Here is a 19,743-nt window from a genome sequence, read left to right as displayed (position 1 = left end):
GTAAATGTCATCTTCCTAGCTAGCATAGATGTGTTTAGAGACCTGCAGAAGAGGGATGGTAAAAAAGGCATGTGGCCTGCTGCACATCCTGTTGCCACTGTGACCTGGATAAATAGCTAGAAAATGGGCAGATGGATAACATTACTGACTTGGAAGCCTTATTGCTCCTTATTGTAAAAAGGACAGTTAAAATTGATAGTGACAGGCAGAGAAAATATTAAGAAACCCTGTTTTGATGAAGTCCAGTGTTGATACTACTATTGAACTGACAACAGCTTTAACATAATAATAAAATCGTTGTCCTGATAGACATGCCACACACTGACCCACAAATCCTCAAGCAGACTCATAACTGAACTACTAAAGTATTGGCCCTCATTTGCCAGAGAACAAAATAAAGCTCCAAATGGCATCAGACTGTTTTTTTTTTCCATCAAACCGTAAGCTGTCTGACCAAGGTGGTGAACTGAGAGTCGGACAGTCTAAAAATACTGTTGACTCAACAGAAAGTCTAGACACAAAGCCTGAGCAGAATAATTTGGAGCAAAATCAAGACCACTTTCACTCAGGCATGCCACGCTGGCCTTACACTGGCTGTTTGTTTATAGACGCTAAAATGAGAGCAAAAGGTTGTCAGTCCTTCCACAGAACGGTGACACTGTCTCAGGTTAGAAGACAACTTTGGACAGTAATAAACAAGGACTGAGCTTGAAACCACATTCGGGCAGGCTGTAAACAACCCAACAGTTTAGTCAGATTACCCAAACTACTTTATTTTTAAGTAGAAGTGAATGTGAATGAACCTGTAATATTGGCAATACATCATTGCACAACTAAGGCAAACTTGGGTAATAATTTTACTCCTGTCTTCCAAGTCTGAATAACCTGAGAGTTTGTTTACAGCTTGTATGATCACTGCAAAGCTCATGTGTGTCACACTTTTAGACCTATTTTTAGTGATTCTGAGATCACTGCAATTCATTTGCTGCCAGAAACAATGGCCAGGACTAAAAATAAATAAATAAAATACAAGCTGTAGTAAACTGCTTTCTTCTAAGCTTTGTTGGTAAAGCGTAACTGTAAACCCTATGCTAAGTGAGTGTTGTGACTTCAGTTTCTCCAATTAGTCACTGTACGCCAATCATAGAATCTTGATATTTCTCTTATAGTAGTTTGTCTCTTCTTATTATCTAAATGGACCTTTACAGATTGAATAAAATCAAAAAAGTAGCATAAATCTCTCTAAAATGTCTGTCTTTTCATTTGTTTGTTCTATATTCTTCTCGTTTCTTCATGTGATTACTTGCAGTTGAGAACTATTGCTTGAAGACATCCTCCTGCTATATCTTGCACTTCCTATATTCCATTTGCTAACTTTTCACCCATTTTTATCCTTAACGAAATAAAACAAAACTGGCCCTTATTATGAGTTTTTCCTTATAGGTGTACTGGCCTGACTTGAACATTATGCACGAGAAACATGGAAAACAACAGTCATGTTTACCAGCTTGCCTAACTCAAAAACATGGAACAGAATGAATGAGACCATGAGACATCAGCAGCTGCTATTCTCATGTTGTAAGCTTGGACAGAGTTTACCTTGATTTGCCAGTGCTATTTCAAGACACCCTTCAACAACAGCATAAGTGACTTTAAACATTCATATTACAACAATTTTGTAATATGAATTAACCATAACAGAGACTTAGTATTTCCTGAGGTTGTTCTCCAGTCATTCTGTAGCACTGTAAACCCTACTGTAAACAGGGAGCAGCTCTGAGGTTAGGGTTGTTTGGGTTGAGCAATAGAATTTGCTCACCTATCTGTAGTAGAGGCAGTGTTTATAGAAAGCCATTTCAAAGTTCATGCAGTATTTACCTCTGCTGATCATATTATGTTAGCTGGAAATTTGTTGCAGCTATGTCATTATTTCAACATCTGTTACACTGTATTGTAATAAAATAACCATATAATTACCAATATTAATAGTAAGAAGTGGCACAGGGACATAAAGAGACATTTCAAAACACAGCATAGTGAACTGAATTGGGAATCAAATATCTATTGAAATTTCAGTAATACTTCACACACTTGCACATGCATACTTAGACTGCTATATGTTAAAACCGGCTTCTTATTTAAGGTTTAGCTTATTTAAATGTTTATTTTTATATTCTTTTATATTCTATTTTCTTTCTGTTTAGCTTATATTCTATTCGTACTTTATATTTTTATATTTTTATATTTTTATATTTTATAGTCACTTACTGCTCCCGGGACCTGAGTCCTAATTTCGTACCATAAACATGTGAATGTGAGCTGGTATGACAATAAAGTTCCTTGAATCCTTGAATCTTGAACACCAATATCATAAATTGACAATTTTGTTATATTGAAAAATTAAGTTCTATAATCCTTATTTTCACAAAGAACAAAGAAGTAGCTAATATCAATTACTGCTCTAACTCTGTTGTGACGACTTCATTTGTAATTGCTCCACATCAAAAGGTTTCTGACACATCTGAAAAAAAGCTGTAGTCAAAATAAATAATTACATGCAAATGAAAAAGAACTTCTAAAGCAAAACTTTGAAAATTCTCTAGCTTTAGCTTGTCAAAAGTGTATTATTCTTTCCTCTTGTATAACAGTAAATGGGATAATTTTGGGTTTTGAACTGCTAGTTGGACAAATTAAGATATTTTTAGACATATTAGACAACTTGTGATGGATATTTTTGTTAATTCAAGAAAATAATCAAATAAGTTGGGTTCTGTATAAAACATAAACAAAAACAGAATTAAATAATTTTCAAACAAACTATGTTTACATAGTACATAATACAAATCAAGTTTGGGTTGTAGCTGATGTTTATTCTCTCTATTTAAAATATACTGATCTGATTGATGCGATCATTGCTTAGTTTATAAAATGTACGAAATAATTTCCAATAATCAAATAAGTTGAGTCATTTTCACTTAAAGGAATAGTCATTATTAGACATTTTTTGTATAACATGCTTACACACTTTTGAACTCTCCAAGAGTTTGATGAGATGATTTTGCTCTCATATCTGTATACTAAATATAAAGCTGAAGCCAGTGGTTGGTCAGATTTAAAGCTCACTAATTAACATGATACATTGTTTGTTGTACAAGTTGTACAAAAACAGAAGAGCAAAAACAATTTGCCAGTCTCTGCTGGTTGCCTGGCAACTGCTCCTGAACAAAAAAGTAGTCAGGCACATAACTACCTATAAAATAATTATGATAAAATGATTCCTCAATTAACAAATTGACAATATATTCTAAATGAATCAGCTAACCTATTAAAGTTAGATTATGTAATTATTTACCCAGATAATACACACTCTTCCTCTTACAGATAAAAAGGCTAATTTATAAGCACTAAAATGCAACTGCTGACACAGCCAGACTTGGTCTGGTATGACCAGTAGATTGTGGTGGCTAATGTTAGCAAGCCTTAGACAGATATTCCTGTAGAAAATAAATAACTGAGTCATTTCAAGGACCTGGATACGTCTTCTTCCCTACTTGTCCTTCAGTTAAACTAAATTAACCATGATCCCATAATTATGGGTCACAGAAATTGCTGGTTAGCAACGTTGCGTCGTCTTGCTTCAACTATCAAAATGTTCAGCAGGACTACTTCTATCATTATAAAAATATAAAACAATATCAAGCTCAGAACCCTGACTGAGGCTGCAGACTGTGCTCTATAATGTTTATCAGTACAGATGCCCAGTCCTGTGGGAACAGGGTGATTAAGTGTGTTTGGAGTAACAGAGGCCTGGGGTTAATTAACAGTACAAATAGCCCAGCTGGTGACATCCAGTTAAAGCCATATATTCCTCAGTCCTTGCATGATAGATAGGTGTTGATTACTTCATAGTTTAAATGAGAACAGAAGCCAAGTTCAAGCTTGCCAAATCCACTGGAGGAAAGGGTCAGTTATACTTTATGTTGATGACGTGATAATGTGTATGTCTCGTTGGGTCAAGTAAACCTTCTGAATGGAGAATTGTATGAACTGAAACAACAGCTAACTGGTTAGAAAATGCATTCCCAGCAGGTAATCCCAACACAAGACCAGTTACTAAATAATGATAAACCTCACTTATTCTATAAGCTAAGTGCATCCATGAGAGCAACAACACAGTGTACAAGACCTACATAATTGAACATTTCAACACATTCTTATGTTTTCAAATGGATGTTTCTTTCAAAGGCTGTGCACTGCCATGATAAACACACAACGGTGATTTTAATTAATTTAGCTGATTAAACTTCCCCAGAGTGTGTGGGGCAGGTACTCTGATCTGAGTAAATAGTGAACAGTGGCCTCACATAACTTATCAGCCAGAATAGGTGAAAAGAGCTCTATCAAAACAATACCGGTACTGAAATTCAGTGCTAGGGTATAAATGATTCTAAATGTTACCAAACCAAATTAGCGGTAAACTGGTGTATTATTTGTCAAAATAAACCTCATATAATGAAGCATTCATGTGCTGGACACTGAACACTATAAATATAATAGTTCAATATCCAATAATAAATGTAACCTTTAGTTTTTTCTGTTATGTAAAATAGGACCTGAACTGACACTGGAACATTTTGAGGAATTAGCTTATGATATGGTTGTTTAGATTATTTTCATTATCAGTCATTCTGCAGATTATTTTCTTGAATATCTGATTAGCTGTTTTGTCAGTAAAAAACCCTGATAATAGCACCATTGTTGGAGAAATGTGAACAAGTCTATGCTTCAGTCTGACACACGCACATTAATATGCTCAAGGAGGTCCATAACAGCTACATGTTTTACTTCCAGTGGTACTTCTGAAGTATTTCAATGCAGTAGATTTACAGGTTCATGTGAGAGTTTGTGGTAATTAGTTTAAGAACAAATGTTACAACAATAAGTGTAATGAGTGTAATATAATGAACATGATGTGTAACAGAACTTGCTTTAAATGGAAACTTTTGTATGCCTCGTGCAGTATAATATTACAGTGAATATGTGTTCGATCCACTCATTCTAAATATACAGTATTTTAAGAGATATTCATGGTTATAAGTTCTTGGAATGCAAAGCAATACACTTTTGAGTGTATCTCCTCCCCACCCCACCCCCATCCCTACTCTTCACACCCTCCTCCACTCATGTAAGTGGTTATCGGGACTAATCCTTAGGGAGAAGTGGGTCAGTTGTGCTTTCTTACTTGTACCGAGGAAGCTCAGGTGATTAATACTGACCCTGGGGACGAGGCAAGTGGCCTGAAGACCCAGCTCATCATAGACACGCAGAGAGGTTTAAGCTAGCTAAGTGCTGGGTTCTATGGGGTCAGGTATCCATGCTGAGAGCTTATTTGTCGCATGACCATGGAACGACTTACGTGCACTACAATAATGACCTCCAGTTTGCATATGACAGGTTTCTAATTATGCTATGTATATATATATGTATATATATATATATATAAATAACACATTTTGTAAGTGTTATTTGACTGAATAACTCACACAACCTTCCAAAAGAGCATGTTAAAGCCATGTGGGAGAGTGAAACATGTCTGATATATTACTGTAAACCAGCGCTTCAAGTGTATTGAAATTCATCTGAGCAATAGTGCCACCATTTGGTAAAAAAACAGTACTGTCGGAAGCCACAAAGCATTGTAGAGCTTTACAGTGTGTGTGAAACCAACACACCGAAACCAGTGTGCCTCAGTGGTGACGACTACAGCTATGATTCCATTCAGCCTTATTCAGCCCCTGGATATTGATCCCTCTGGAGCAGTATATCCTCAGTAAAAACCAGCATGCGAGAACAGAGGACATTTTCTTACCATGGAGTCCCTGGTGGGGGAGTGAGACAACCCGTTACTGCTCGGCTCCCATGTTGAGGAGCTGAATGCTCTGCTGCTGCTGCTGCTGAAGGCCTCCTGGGTGGAGCTCCGCGACAGGGCCTCCTGAGTAGAGCTCCGCGACAGGCCTGAGTAGCCCGGGCGGGTGCTTGTGCCATATGAGCTGGCCACATCGTTGGTCCGACTGCGGTAGCTCCGCAGGGCACTGGTGGAAGAGGATGGGGTGGAGGAAGAGGAGGAGGTGTCACCAAGGCCCAAAGAGGCCAGGTCCCTGCTCAAGTCACTCTGGGATACAGATTTTCGTCGGTTGAGCGAGATGCTTGAGGCCACCGGTGAAGAGGAGAGGTAGCTGGACTGGGTAGAGGACGAAGAGTATGTGTAGCCGGTGTAAGCTGACCCCCCACTCAGCCCTGACCCTCCACAGCTCTTCACCGGGGTTCTGCTGAGGCTCTCACTCCGCCGGCTGCTGCTGCTGCTTCCGAGGATGTCGGTGCGTGGTATGGTTCGACCCCTGTCGCGGTCAGGGTCTGAGGAGGTGCTGTAGTTGCGGCTGCGGGCTGCGGAGCTGCTAAGATAGCTGGAGGAGGAGTAACCTGAGGAGGAGGAGGAGGAGGATGTGGGGGACTTGTAGGAGGACAGCCTGTCTCGCTCACTGTAGGAGCTAAGGCCCGAGGTCAGGGAGGAGCCGTAGGAGCTGTAGTGGCTGGTGTAGGATGGGCCGGCATAGCGCTTGGCAGTAGAGGAGACGCGGGACATGCTGCTGCTGCTGGTTTCTCAGCCACAGGGAGGGAGAGCCTCTGGAAGACTGCATCGACTGCAGCCACAGCCACAAAGAGACACGAGTATTAGTTCATCAGCAACAATCAGATCAATACTTACACTCAGTGTAGCCAGCAGTTAGGACACCATTAATGCTTGCTTCATGAAGCATTAATCTGCTTTCAAATACACAAAATGATTCAAGACTGCGCAAATAAAGCTCACACCTTTTGACATAATATCATAAACAAGTAAATCTAAGTAGATGTATTTCAGACTTACTGGTAACACATTACCACAATCACACTAATTGTCCTCTTATTTAAAGGATCAGTATTGTGTTCATGTTTTCTCCACCAAAAAAAAGAAATCACATTTCCTCTACATTACTGAAACCCATTTTCAAAGACTGATATGGTGCTTTAGCTTTTTTTTATGTCTTTCAAGCAGCCATTGGCTTTCAGCCAGTGCAATATGTTATCAAAATCAAGTTACAGCTTGAAACTTCCTTCATTTAGACAGTTTATTGGAGTGGACATCACATCTCCTACTGTCAACAAAATTGATTTTTTTTGAGTGGGTGAGTATTAATGCAGTCGAAATTGATCTGAAATGTCTCCACTGCATTGGCCTGCAAAGATATTGTTACTGTTTCCAACTTTAAAGCACAATGTATATCTCACTCATGCAACTCCTTGTGGAGGTACAATAAAAGACACTGTGGTCAGACAGCAGTGCACCACATGCACTGCTCTCCAAGCATTTTGCCTTTCAAATGTCCTTCAAACTGCACAGCCTCTGCTTTTAATGCAGACGTCCTGGTAAAAATCTGTAGTTTGTTGATACAAATGAAAGTGTTTCATCATTCCATGATCAGGCAAAGGGCATTAAAAAAGTATTCCTAGTTCCACCAAACGTGATTTTCATCCTTAATGCCCTTTTGAAAAAATCATTGTTGGAAAAACTACCAGGAGATAAACTAACGTACAACTGGAATAAGGTGTGAGGATGTGAATTATCCTGTAGCACTTTAATGATGTATTAAAAAAGGGTCACTGATAGTTTTACTAAAATGTGTTGTTTCCAAGGCAAGAGATCACTCAAGTAATGCAAATTGAGTACGAGTACTTAGTACTTGAGTGCTAGATGAGATTACTGTACATACACTATTTGGACAAAAGTAGTGGGACACCTGACCATTATACCAACAGGGACTTTAATGACATTGCATTTTAAATACAAACAGCTTCCACTCTTCTGGGAAGGCTTTCCACAAGATTTTGGAGTGTTTCTGTGGGACTTTCAGCCTATTGACTGATGTTGGATGAAAACGCCTGACTCGCAATCTCCAGTCTGTTCCAGTTCAGTGGGGTTGAGGTCAGGGCTCTGTGTGGGCCAGTCAAGTTTTTCAACACCTAACTCATCCAACCATGTCTTTATGGACTTTGCTTTGCACTGCAGTCATGCTGAAATAGAAAGGGGCCTCCCCTAAACAATTGGCATAAAGTAGGAAGCATGGCATTGTCCAAAATGTCTCGATATGCTGAGGCAAGATTTCCCTTCACTGGAACTAAGGGGCTAAGCCCAAGCCCTGAAAATCAGTCCAATACCACACCTGAATTCAATAAAAAAGAGGTGTACAGATGTGTGTCTATCTAGGCCCAGTGACATGAAAAGCCTTCACTGTCTAAGTAGTAGTCTATATTACAGGCTTGGTTACCCTGGCCTGAGGTTTCCAAGAATGGCAGAAAAATGCCTAAAGCATGGATACTTTACCATGACCCTGCTTAATCCCCATACGACTCTGAGGAGCATGATATACAATCCAGTAGAGACAGATCTGTAGTGACACAATTAGCACTAACTAGCAAGCATGCTGGTACACTACTGAGGCATGATCTAATGCTTAAGGAAGGCACAGCATCTTCTACTGGGCTTTCAATCCCACTCACTTGGAAAACTCACTGGAACCAGCTTCTCCTGCCAAAACAAATCCCGTTCTAAAATCAAGGAGATGATTACGAATATGGAACAGAATCTCTCCCAATTATTTTGACATCTCAAATTGCAAATCCCCTCTCTAGCAGGGCAACATCGCGCCCTTCCTCCATCTCTCAGTCCAGCTGGGTGTTGCAGGTGAAGCCAGGCAGGCTGTACAGTGTGTTCCTGTGCCGGCCGATGCAGGGATAGGCTGTTGCTCACATTCACAGCAGCGTCTGAATAAATAAAAGTATCTGGTGTTGCTGATCAGTGTTGAGTTCAGTAACAGAGGCTCGTATTTCTTTAATCTGTCCCTCTTCCCTCATCTCTCTTTCTCTCTCTCTCTCTCTTCCTTATCCTTTCTTCCTCTCTGTCTCTCACTCTCTTTCTTCCTGAGTTGCACCCTGGCTGCTCCCTGAAGGCACCTACTTTTCCTCCTCAATGTAATTTCCCCTCCTTGTTGGTCTCTATCGCTTTCTCCCTATGCCTCTCTCTCTGTCTCTCTGTGACCACAGGTCTATCAATAATTCAGCATACAGATCTGAAGTAGGCAGACAGGCAGTGAGCTGGCCAAAGCACACAGAGGCAGGCCAGGCGGCTGTGGCCACATGGGATACTGCTAAGCCAGCAAGGCTAACAGCACCAAGAAGCTGGCCTTGCTTTAAGTCCGCCAGCTACAGCAAGGCTTAGTCGACGAACAAGGGTTGTTTCGACAGTCTGCCAGCAGTGGTGTTCAGAGGGCTACTTTTTCTGTTCTGACATTGTAATGCAGAGGACAATGGTAAAACATGGACACTGTACTTCCGCATCACCAGTACGTGTCTGACAGGCGTAGGCCATGTATTTGGATTTACTCTCCACCACTACCTTTGCCAGTTACCAAAGCCAAGTTTTTTGCAATGTGGGATAAAGAACAACATGGGATAAAGAACTAGTGTGTTAGTTTGAGTCACCTGTCCTTTAAGACACATAAGGTCCAAACATCTCCTTAAGACTAAAGGTGATCAGTGCATAATTGAACAAATTTTTAACACTGAATCCTGAAGTGTAAAACAGTATCATTCTGGTTTGTAGCTCTCCTCACTGGTGAATGAAAGCACCAGCAGCCAACTGTGAGCTCGGCTGTGATGGACAGCATTTTACTGATGGTTTCAAACATAACCACAGAATAGAGAATCTAGACAAACAAAGCTGGTGCAATAACTCTTATGCAGACAGAGCGGCTACCAGGAAATTAAGCCTTTTACAGTGATTATACAGACCTGATTTTATGCTGAACTACAGCAGAACGAGCCAGGCTGAATTCAATCACTTTTCAAGGCCTAAACAAAAATGTCCAGACTTTTAAAGCCTTTATTATCACATCTAAATTGTTATGCAATAGAGACCAGGAGTGATGTGGTCCTACACAAACACACAACTTTCCAAAGTTACAGTGAAGTTATTTCACATGACAGAAGGGTGAGGCTCACTTGGAAAAAGGCGATGCCACATACCGAACACAGCACCAATCAGGATTTAGCAACACTTTAATTAAAATCGGATGATGTTTGCTTATGTTACCAGGCAACTGTCAATCAAATCTGCTCCAGTCCCACCCACACAGTCCTGCTAAAGCAAACTAGCTGAATTTGTGGCTGTTTAGGTGTAGCATCACGGCCAAATTCTTGCTAAAACCCAGCACATTTAAAAAAAAAAATGCAATAGTCAACGTACATACAACTGTGTGTGAGACACAAACCATGGAAGCATTATGAACTAGTGACTACATATAAAGATCATGTCACTTTCATTCCTACAAAGGTTGCTCACTGACCACGCGTTTCTGTGTTTGAGCATCAGTCCTTCACCAGCCAGTAGCTTCAAATCTTCTGACAATAAATATCAGGTGTGTCGTGTTTTCTTACACATATTCTTCCATGCTGGGGTGTCACATTATATCTGTATTGACGCTAACCACGATATCTAAAAATGAAATATTGATATCATGTTAATAATACACATCTAATAATGTGGTGTCAACAATCCGGTACAGATCTTTTGTTCATCGGTTCATCTGTTTGCCTTTCCACCATTCATTAAATATAACTGTTTTCTTTGCCACAGACTCCATTTCCACCTCCCTACACCGATAATTCAAGCATAATTCATTTGCCAAAAGAGACAAAACACATAATAAATAAAGATAAACATAATTTGACTAATAACATATTGTCTTTCAAATTCTCTATAGATATTGTGATAATATTGTTATCGTTAATTCTTTTGGTCACAATAATTGGGTAGTGAAAATCTAATATCCTGACAGCCCTAATTCCATATTGCCTTCAACATTCAGATTTCCTGTACCCATTATTTTTATATTCATTATTTGTTATGTTTTATACAATATGAAAGGGAGTATTTATGCTTATAATGGGCTCATAATCTGCGTGGAAGAGATTCTAATAAAATATTGCACTACCCAACACCTGATCATTTTTTGCAGTGCACATGCTCTGGTAATTTGAGCTGGTAATTTCCTGCCTGAATGCAACCACGCAGCATTGTGAAAGCTCATAGCTGACTTTGATTTAGGCAAACTTATTCATCACTGAAAATTCCACCCACTAACAAGGCTGCAGCTGGTAAGACCGCAGCATCCTTATCATCACACTAGCTCAAAACTTCATTACGTGACTTCTCACACAGTGTAAACAGAGGGATTGAAAAAATTGTGTGAGTGAAGCTAACCTGTCAGTAAGATGTGCTGTATAGACATATTTTTTTGCTAAAGCATTGGGTCATAAATTAACAGTTATGCAATACCCAGTAATGAACAACAAACAAAGACTCTGCGCTTTTCTTGTATTTATTTGGGGCTATTATGATATTTTGGACCCTTTCAACCTGTTTTTTCTTTCCAACCCTTGACAGTTCTGCCTTGACCTTGATTAAACCTCACTCTAACTACCTCAAGCATGTACCTCTTTGTATTCCCCCAGCTGTGTCACAGCCAAAGATCCAGGGCAGCTGAGTGAAACAAGCTCAGGCTAGTCTGGTGGGCAAACTGTGAAGTGTGTGAAGTGCAAGCAGCAAGTCACACCCGTGGGAGTAACACCACACAAAATGGACAACCAGGATTGATAAGATGATGGCGAACTATGGATTTCACTTCTGAGAGAAGATGTCTCCACGGAAACAACAACACACGCACGAGCTCGCATCACAAACACACACACACAAGCGCACTCTGGCTATTCTGCATTTTCGGCCTCCCCTGAGGTTGCGCTAACCAGTAGTTACCATAGCTACCGTGGCAACAAGCTGCATTTGTTTGCTTGCTACCTACACATAAAGGACTTAAAAGTATCAGCAGGGCATATTCATTAACCAGTGCAGACTTACTATCAAAGCTGCAGAGTAGTGGTTGCACTTACTGCTCTGTATTCCTTTAAAAAATACCAAGGAAATGAACAAAGCTCTGCCTAATGAGCCACTGTGCTGCTGTGTAACAGAATCAAATATGAAAGGTCAGAGGAAAACGCTGGGTAAAAATACAGCGACGTGAAAATAAAACATTCTACTACTTTGAAAAAGCTGGCTGGTCTGCCAAGCTTCTATTAAATCTCTATTAAGGGAGCTGTCAACAGTGTGGCAGGAGTGACCACATTAGCACAGTGGAAGAGAAGGTTTTAGCAGCTGACTGCTGGCAATCCTTGGCAAAGAGCTGGAGAGATGAGGTTTCACTTACTGGGCAGGTTTCAGGAAACCAAGCTACAAACATTTTAGGAACCTCACTTTCATTGCCTGGAACTGGATTTAAGACTCAGAGAAAACACAAATAGTGGTTAGTGGTTAAAGCAAAAAAATTACTGATGGAGCACTTTTTACTTTTCAACATGCAAGCCCCCACTGTATTCCTCGGTACTAAAGCTGTGTGGTTATAATATTTTCATTGTGTAATGTCAAAGATCTTGCCTGTGGTGACCATAGATAAATATCACCTGACTCTGCAATTCTCCTCAGCTCAATGGAGCTGTTAGCACCTTTCAGGTCAGTGTTTTGGGTTACAACTTGGTTCATGACTTAAAAAGTTTAACTTGGAGGTTAAATATCTGAAATTCTGAAAATGTACATAACTACTTGCTACGTAAAGATACAGGAAAGTAATGTCATCCTGAGCAGAGACTGAAGTCACAATCCCTTTGTGTATGCGTATGATTTGCTTGTTCTGGTAGCCGGACTGGCTGCACGTGCATTGCAGTGCATGTGAGTGTGCACGTTAGTGCATGCCAGTCCCTCTTCTTCCTTCCTGAGCTGGTTATTAACATGGTGGACAGAAGAAACTTTCTCCTAGTACAGCTAAACAGTACACTAAATGATGGTTCTGAAAACACCTGAAGTGTGCAACAGGCAATGCAGTAATATAATCTTGATTCATATTTGAACAGTGCTGCTGTTTATTTTCAGCAGGTGTTCATCATGTGGGGAAAACAAATTACCTTTTATTCTGATTTTAAGGATCTGAGAAATAAGAAATAAGAGTTTTGAAGATGTGATTTCTGTTATTATAATAATATAAACCATACGTATGACCGCATTTCAACTATGTTTTATGAATATAAATATAAAAATATTTATTATATATACATTTATATAGACATTTCATAGCCACACATAAATTGCAAATTCTCATTGACGTTGATTGTGTCTGCTAGATTGCCAAAATGTGCCTCTGTGTAAAATCCATCATCCAAATGAGTCAGATCTCCTACGGTGCATACTGTCCCGCCAGGTATCCCCCTGGCCTATCAGAGAGCAGAGCCAATCTTAAGCGGGGCAGGAGAGTGCGTGTGATGACGCAGGATGCCACACTCTCCGTGCCCCAGGGTGACATCGCATGAATGTAACATCAGCACGGATACTCTCCGGTGATTCTGAGCGAGAGGCTCTGGTGGGAGTATGTGCACTATAGTAAATGGTTAGTTCATTCTTAGCTGAGTCAGAGGAGCTCTGAGGCGCGAAGTGCGATTGATAATCAGAATGGATTGCAATTTTGTTTTACTTTTTTCCCTCAGCCTGAGTTTTTGTTCCCTGAGCTGATGGCATCGCATTCATTTTAATGGGACTTCCTCCTAAACTTTCGTTCATATGATATGAACAAGTTAAGCTGACCAACTTAATATGTTACCTAAGGTGCACCAAAGTCAGTAGACACCACCTGTTGTTTATTGTGGCACATACATGTTTACTTCACATTCCGGGTCTTGTGCTGCTATGTAACTGTAAGTATCAGGTCTGACTTGGTATTGGCAGACAGCTAACATTAAAGGACTCAGATGGGGATTATAGATAAAAACACTTGATCAGGACTGTCTGACCTATTTTTCATGCATGTAACTACGGTACATAGCTAGCTCACTATCAAGGAAGATTACATTCTTATTCTTCATCCCACCTACAAAGTTTTGATTGGTTGGTTGAATTTCAAGGATGTTAAGAATCGAATGCCACCAAAAGATTGTTCGGATGTGCAGGATAGTTTAAATTTCCTTTAAAAGGACTGAGTCCTTCACACAAACTATTAAAAGGACACCCGAGTGTATACTTGCAACTGTACTCTTTTAGTTATTCTTTTGATTAGTGACTTGCATCCAAGCTGAGCATTGTCATCACCATCTGTCGTCTACACACAAAGTGCTTTGCTGGTCTTTTAAAAATGGTGAACAAAGAGCAAAGGGACAGCATTGCAGAGGATGCAACGTGAATTAAAGGACTTTACAATGACATGTTGACACACACTCACTACTCTGCTACAATGTATGTGTTCTCCTCATGCCAGTATGGAGACTTGACAGGCCCCTGTAGAACCTGATGTGGAAGGACCTGTTCTACCAAGGGCAAATCCTTGAATTTGAGAAACCCCATGCTCCATTTTTCTATGCTTTCCAGGCTCAATGACATGCTTCCTGAAAACAGTGCGCAACAGTTTTAAGATATGTTTTCTCTTGTTTGGTGTGTGTCAGAGGTATTACCAAATGTAAAATCATTGCCATATTAAAAAGGCAGCATGCTTGAACAAAACGGTTTTCAACACATCACCACTTTTGTTTAAAATTAAGTTTTGCTATGTTTTGTCAGGGCTGAACTTGCCCAAGACTTACACCTGCTGAACAAATTAGAGATGGAGTCAATCTTTCAACCAAAGTATAGAATTGCAGAATTCAGCATGTGACTCATTAACTTCTGCCTGAATAACTTCTGTTCGATCTCATCAGATCATTTCATCTTCATCATCTATGTAATGGTATTGTCACTATCAATTAACATACGAGGAAGAACGAGCTGTGCTAACCAGCCTACAGTGAATGGTGGCAGTCCACTCCTGAATTAATTGATTTTTTCTGCTTCTTGGGGGCAAGATATAAAACAAAACATGTTAGCAAAAAGTTCACAAAACCCTCTGACTGATGGCTTTTTGGCCTTCTCTATAACACCTAAAAATCCACAGGACATTCTACTGTTACCATCACCACAATATAATATTTGTACTGGCACAAACACAAAAACTATCATGATGTAGCTGCAGTGCTGTTCTCACAGGAAGTAATGTTAGATATCACATGAGGGTTATTAGGAGGACTCTGAGATGTTCTGGGGCTGGCTTGCTCTTACAGGCGGCTATATATACCCTGAAATGTGAGCGAATAAGAGACCGCTGATGTCTGTGAGGGCCACACTGACGCCTCTGCGCTCCCTTTCTGCCCGTTACAACTAGTTGCCAAGCTGTTTCGTATTAACACAAGGCTTGACTACTTGGCTATTCTGACAGGCCATAGTTGGACCTTCTCCAGCCTTCCCTAGCGACTGGTTAGATGCCATTCAACACTTGTTGTCCCCCTCAGCCAAGTTAAATGTGCAGCAGTACAATGTTGTATATAATTCAGTATTTACAGCCAGATATGAAGAAAAAAGGGAATGAGCCAGAGGAATGCACAGTCCCGGAACGAAATAAAACCCACAAAAGTGACAATAAAAAATACAATGACAGAGGAGATGAAATATCCATGATTTTGCTCAGGCCGTAACAGCTCTGTCACCTTTCATTTCCCACCCATGAATATATTTTACTGAACTCTCAAAAACAATTCACACCCTTCAAACACTGTAAAACACAACCAAGTTTCTACAACATGACATGTGTATGGAGAGGAGCAGCTAATTAGCATTTATCATTACCACCATCTGTTGGTGGCTCACAGGAGAGGCCAGAAAAGCAGCAATGACCTCAGAGAGGACTGGATCAGCAGGCTACAGTGATTGATGCTCTCGCCTCTGCAGCTGACTGGCATAATTCTTTGTTTATAGAGCTAATCATTTGGTCAATTAGATACCATTATTATTTGAAACACCTATCAATCTCTGTCACCCCTGGGTGATACTGAGAGATGTGTTAGATACACAGAAGTGGCTTGAAGTGATTTGAGGTTAAAGCATTAATTCACACTTTTAACACACATGCTTCCTATCCATTCACAAAGAGACAGTCACCGGCCACAGTATAGCTCATCAGTACCAATGAAGATGTCATAAACTTTTGATTTTAGAGACTTTGAGACTTGCTCAAAACATTTTATAAACACTTCTTCCTGTACACAGATGAGATATTTGGTAATGCAATGGGAAATTTAATAAATTGTAATCTGGTTTGCAATGGCAGGACACATACATGATACTACTATAGTTCTACCAGGAACAGTTTAGCACAGTCATGCTTCACCTACTGTAATGTTTTGTCTCTGTCTGCCTTTGAAAATCCTGTCTATCTCAGTTCCAGGCAGTGATGCTTTTAATAAAAACCGATCATAGATCCCACATAAGACCAGTTTTTTTCACTTTATTTCAGTCAGCTTAGCTTTTAGGATTGACTTTAAATTCTTACTTTTGACATCGAAGGCAATACTTGGCCTGCTTTAAAAGCAACTGTCGTGCCCTGTGGCCCCTAGGAGGAGCTTCAGATCATCAGAGCAAAGACTTCAGGCGGTTTGGCGGTCAAGGCTGAGAACTACAGGTGACTGTGGTTTTGATGTTGTTGTTTCTTAAATCCCTGCATAGTTTTAGAAAAGACAAATCAGTGCATAACTTTAAAAAGCTTCTTAAACCGTTTTTGTTTTTTGTGGGCTTTCTCTTGATTATTTTTCTCAAACTCCCAAAATAAACTCGCCTCCATTAGATATACAAACATGCTACCATTACTGTATTACATAACAGATGCATTGCATGGCATTTTTGGTGTTTAATGCTGTGGATGTGTTGACAATTTGTGTGTGAAAACAAAACCATTAAATGTTTTCCCACTTGTTTTTCAATGTTATTATCATCATCAAACGCTTTTAGCAGTGTAAGCTGCAACTGAAATGTCCTATTAGTGTCATAGTCTAAATGTCTGCATGGCAGCACTGCTGTAAAATGAGAAGGAACTGACGTGCAGCATCACCTTTCCAGTTTAGTCATTTCTGAGTCACTGATAAGCTGAAAAACACGTAATTTATTAGTATAACTTTTTATGACTCTCTTTCATGAGGGGACTATTCAGCTCTGATGTCATACATCTGAACCATGCAATAACTTATGTTATACAGGAATGCACTGGTGGATACCTAAAGCTTCACACTGTCAACTGGGTTAGCTTCTGTTTATGTGTGTGCGTGTGTGAAGTAGTTACCTGCCGTATTTGTAGTGGTGTGTGTCAGTCCCCACAGACTGTGACGGCTCCGGGGCAGCTCATTCTACTGTTGCTACCCCACAGTGCACACACAAACGCGCAGGCTTTGTGACACTGATCAGCCCTGCGGAAACACACACAGACATGTTACATGACAAATACCATTCAACAGACACAACAGACACAACAACCAAACAGCAACATTAAAATGGTTTTATCTTTTTCTGTTAACTGGGGCATTTTATTTAGATAGCGTCATCAGAAACAGCATCACTAAATCGACACGCTGCCAAACACAGTCCAGTTGGGCAGAGGATAGCAAATGCTGCATGCGAGAAATATCATATTGCCTGTTCAGCCTATAAACTGACAAAGCTAGCAGAAATCAGTGTCTCCTTAATCTGTTTCAGCTCTCTCTCTCTCTCTCTCAGCTCAGCAAACTGTTTGTCTTTAAAGTAGACGTGTTCAGCATGAAGTGACCGTACAGGCCAGCGGCCTACACATTGTCCTGATTTCATGTCCAACCATTAAAGACTGGTGATGCATCCTTCAGCCCATATATAATCAAATCCAGAAAAGTCCAGTTAAGTAAGTTGACTCCACCTTGCACAGCTTCAATATATGGCTCTAGCAGCACTTGTTTCAAAGCTCTTACTTTGCTGTCACAACCTGCTAACACACACGTTTTTCTCTATCCAATGCAAACTGCACCCATCTCAGTCGGTGGTATGCCCTACCCCAAAGAGTTGTTCTTCTACTCATGTTAGAAAAATCCAGAACTTTCTGAAACCATATCCCGTGTCTTCTATCACTGTCTCCTTGCGAAGACGTACCCTACAGCTGAGCAAACAGCCTACGCTGTAGGCATTCTACTGACAAGCAGGTACCTAACAGAAGAAAAGGGAGGAAGAGCGGTGGTTAAGTTGGTTTGGAAGAGGCTCACCCTTGTTGTTCTGAGCGACCAGGCCAATAGGCAGAATGCAATGGGGTGCTACTTGGGAGGCTGTGGCCCCAGAGTGTGAGAGGATAGTATGAGCACAGCAATCCAGAATGCCACAGATCAAGTTACAGAGCCGGTAAATATAGCAGATGCCTATGACCTCTACAGGTCAGTCAACACTCAGTGGAATTCCAATTTGCTCTTAAAGGACTAGCATTAGGCTTTTTATAAGGCAGGCTGGGTGAGCATCAAGTCCTTTACTCTGCTGTAGCCAGCATATCAGCTACTTTCACTGAAATGAAAATCTGACGTGAGGGGCAAGTTTCACTGGTTCATGATTCAACTGCTGGTGTCTCTGAGTTCCTCCACTAATAGTGCCACAGCATATCAAATGGCATAGATACTGTATACACTGCCATACTAAGTCATTTGCTGGCTGTCAGTTATTCAGAAATTTCACATATCAAAGTGAAATTTGTCATCACTTTTAACACTGATGGTAGTAATTGCATTTCAGCCCTATATGACATACAAAATCCTCAGCTTATAATTAAAATTTCTTCCAAATTAAAATCATATTCCAAGATATCTCCCTTACTCTGGCCACAGACGCATATTGTACTACTGGTATATGAAAAACACATGGTACCAGTTAATTACCAAATAAAGCACAGGAAGCAGAGGAAAAGAATTGACGTATGTATGTGTGCAAGACAATGGAAAAAGACAGACGTAGTGCTGTGGTGGACGGTCTCTGTGAGGGGTATAGCGTTACATGACACTCGGAGGAAATGGGACGACACTGGCACAGAAGCCATAGCTGATGCACTGCAGTGCGGCCGTTTGTACGTGGCTCGAAATACACTGACATGAGACAGATATCGCTGTATTTATAAGACTCTATCTCAGAAACTATGTGGACAACGTTATTCCACGTGATTAGATAACCACTCAGTCCCTGGGTGCGTTACTCGGTAATGGAAGCGGGGCAGTTTTTGACAGAGTACTGTCCATGAAGGGGGCGGAGAGGAGACTGAAACAGCGAAAACTTATCGTCCCCCCAAGTCATTTGAACTGAGAGAAAACTGAGTACTGATTTAACACGACGCAGAAGAATGAACCTGCATTATTATGTCGTCGATGTAGCCTCGGTCAGTTCGGTAGCTATCTAGCTAACTCAACAATAGTACATTATGGTTGTAACCAGGGCAGCCACGGGGATACGACGCCAGTGTGTTCAGAGACCACCGCGCTCATCTGAGGTGTGAGCGCGGACACCATTAATCTTTTAGACATTGCTGTATCATACAGAATAAGCGAGACTTGACTTGACAAAAAGCTGAACTTTTATAGTGGGTTCAGCTTTTATTCTTGTCCCTGAATACGCCGCGGGACAGCTCTTTAGTACATTTCTTAAAACTTGAAATTGCACATACATTAGGAACTGTCAAGAAGAATATTTTAGTGGCT

General features: G+C 40.4%; 1 protein-coding gene across 3 annotated transcripts in view; it reads right to left on the bottom strand.

Moving 5' to 3' along the window:
• Positions 1-19,743, bottom strand: part of usp2a (ubiquitin specific peptidase 2a) — a 41,694-nt gene that overhangs the window by 21,578 nt on the left and 373 nt on the right. For 2 of the 3 annotated variants that reach the window (XM_046388432.1, XM_046388434.1), the window contains exons 2-3: positions 17,334-17,457; positions 5,870-6,701 (exon numbers count right to left, since the gene is read on the bottom strand). In XM_046388432.1, coding sequence (XP_046244388.1) covers positions 5,870-6,643 — 774 coding nt within the window. In that variant the 5' untranslated portion in view covers positions 6,644-6,701; positions 17,334-17,457. Of the gene's footprint in view, positions 1-5,869; positions 6,702-17,333; positions 17,458-18,276; positions 18,642-19,743 lie in introns of those variants that run through there. The other variant, XM_046388433.1, reaches the window with a different exon arrangement.

This window comes from Scatophagus argus, chromosome 5 (assembly GCF_020382885.2).
Source record: "Scatophagus argus isolate fScaArg1 chromosome 5, fScaArg1.pri, whole genome shotgun sequence".
NCBI classification, from domain to species: Eukaryota; Metazoa; Chordata; class Actinopteri; family Scatophagidae; genus Scatophagus; species Scatophagus argus.
This window is presented reverse-complemented; position numbering and strand designations above follow the sequence as displayed.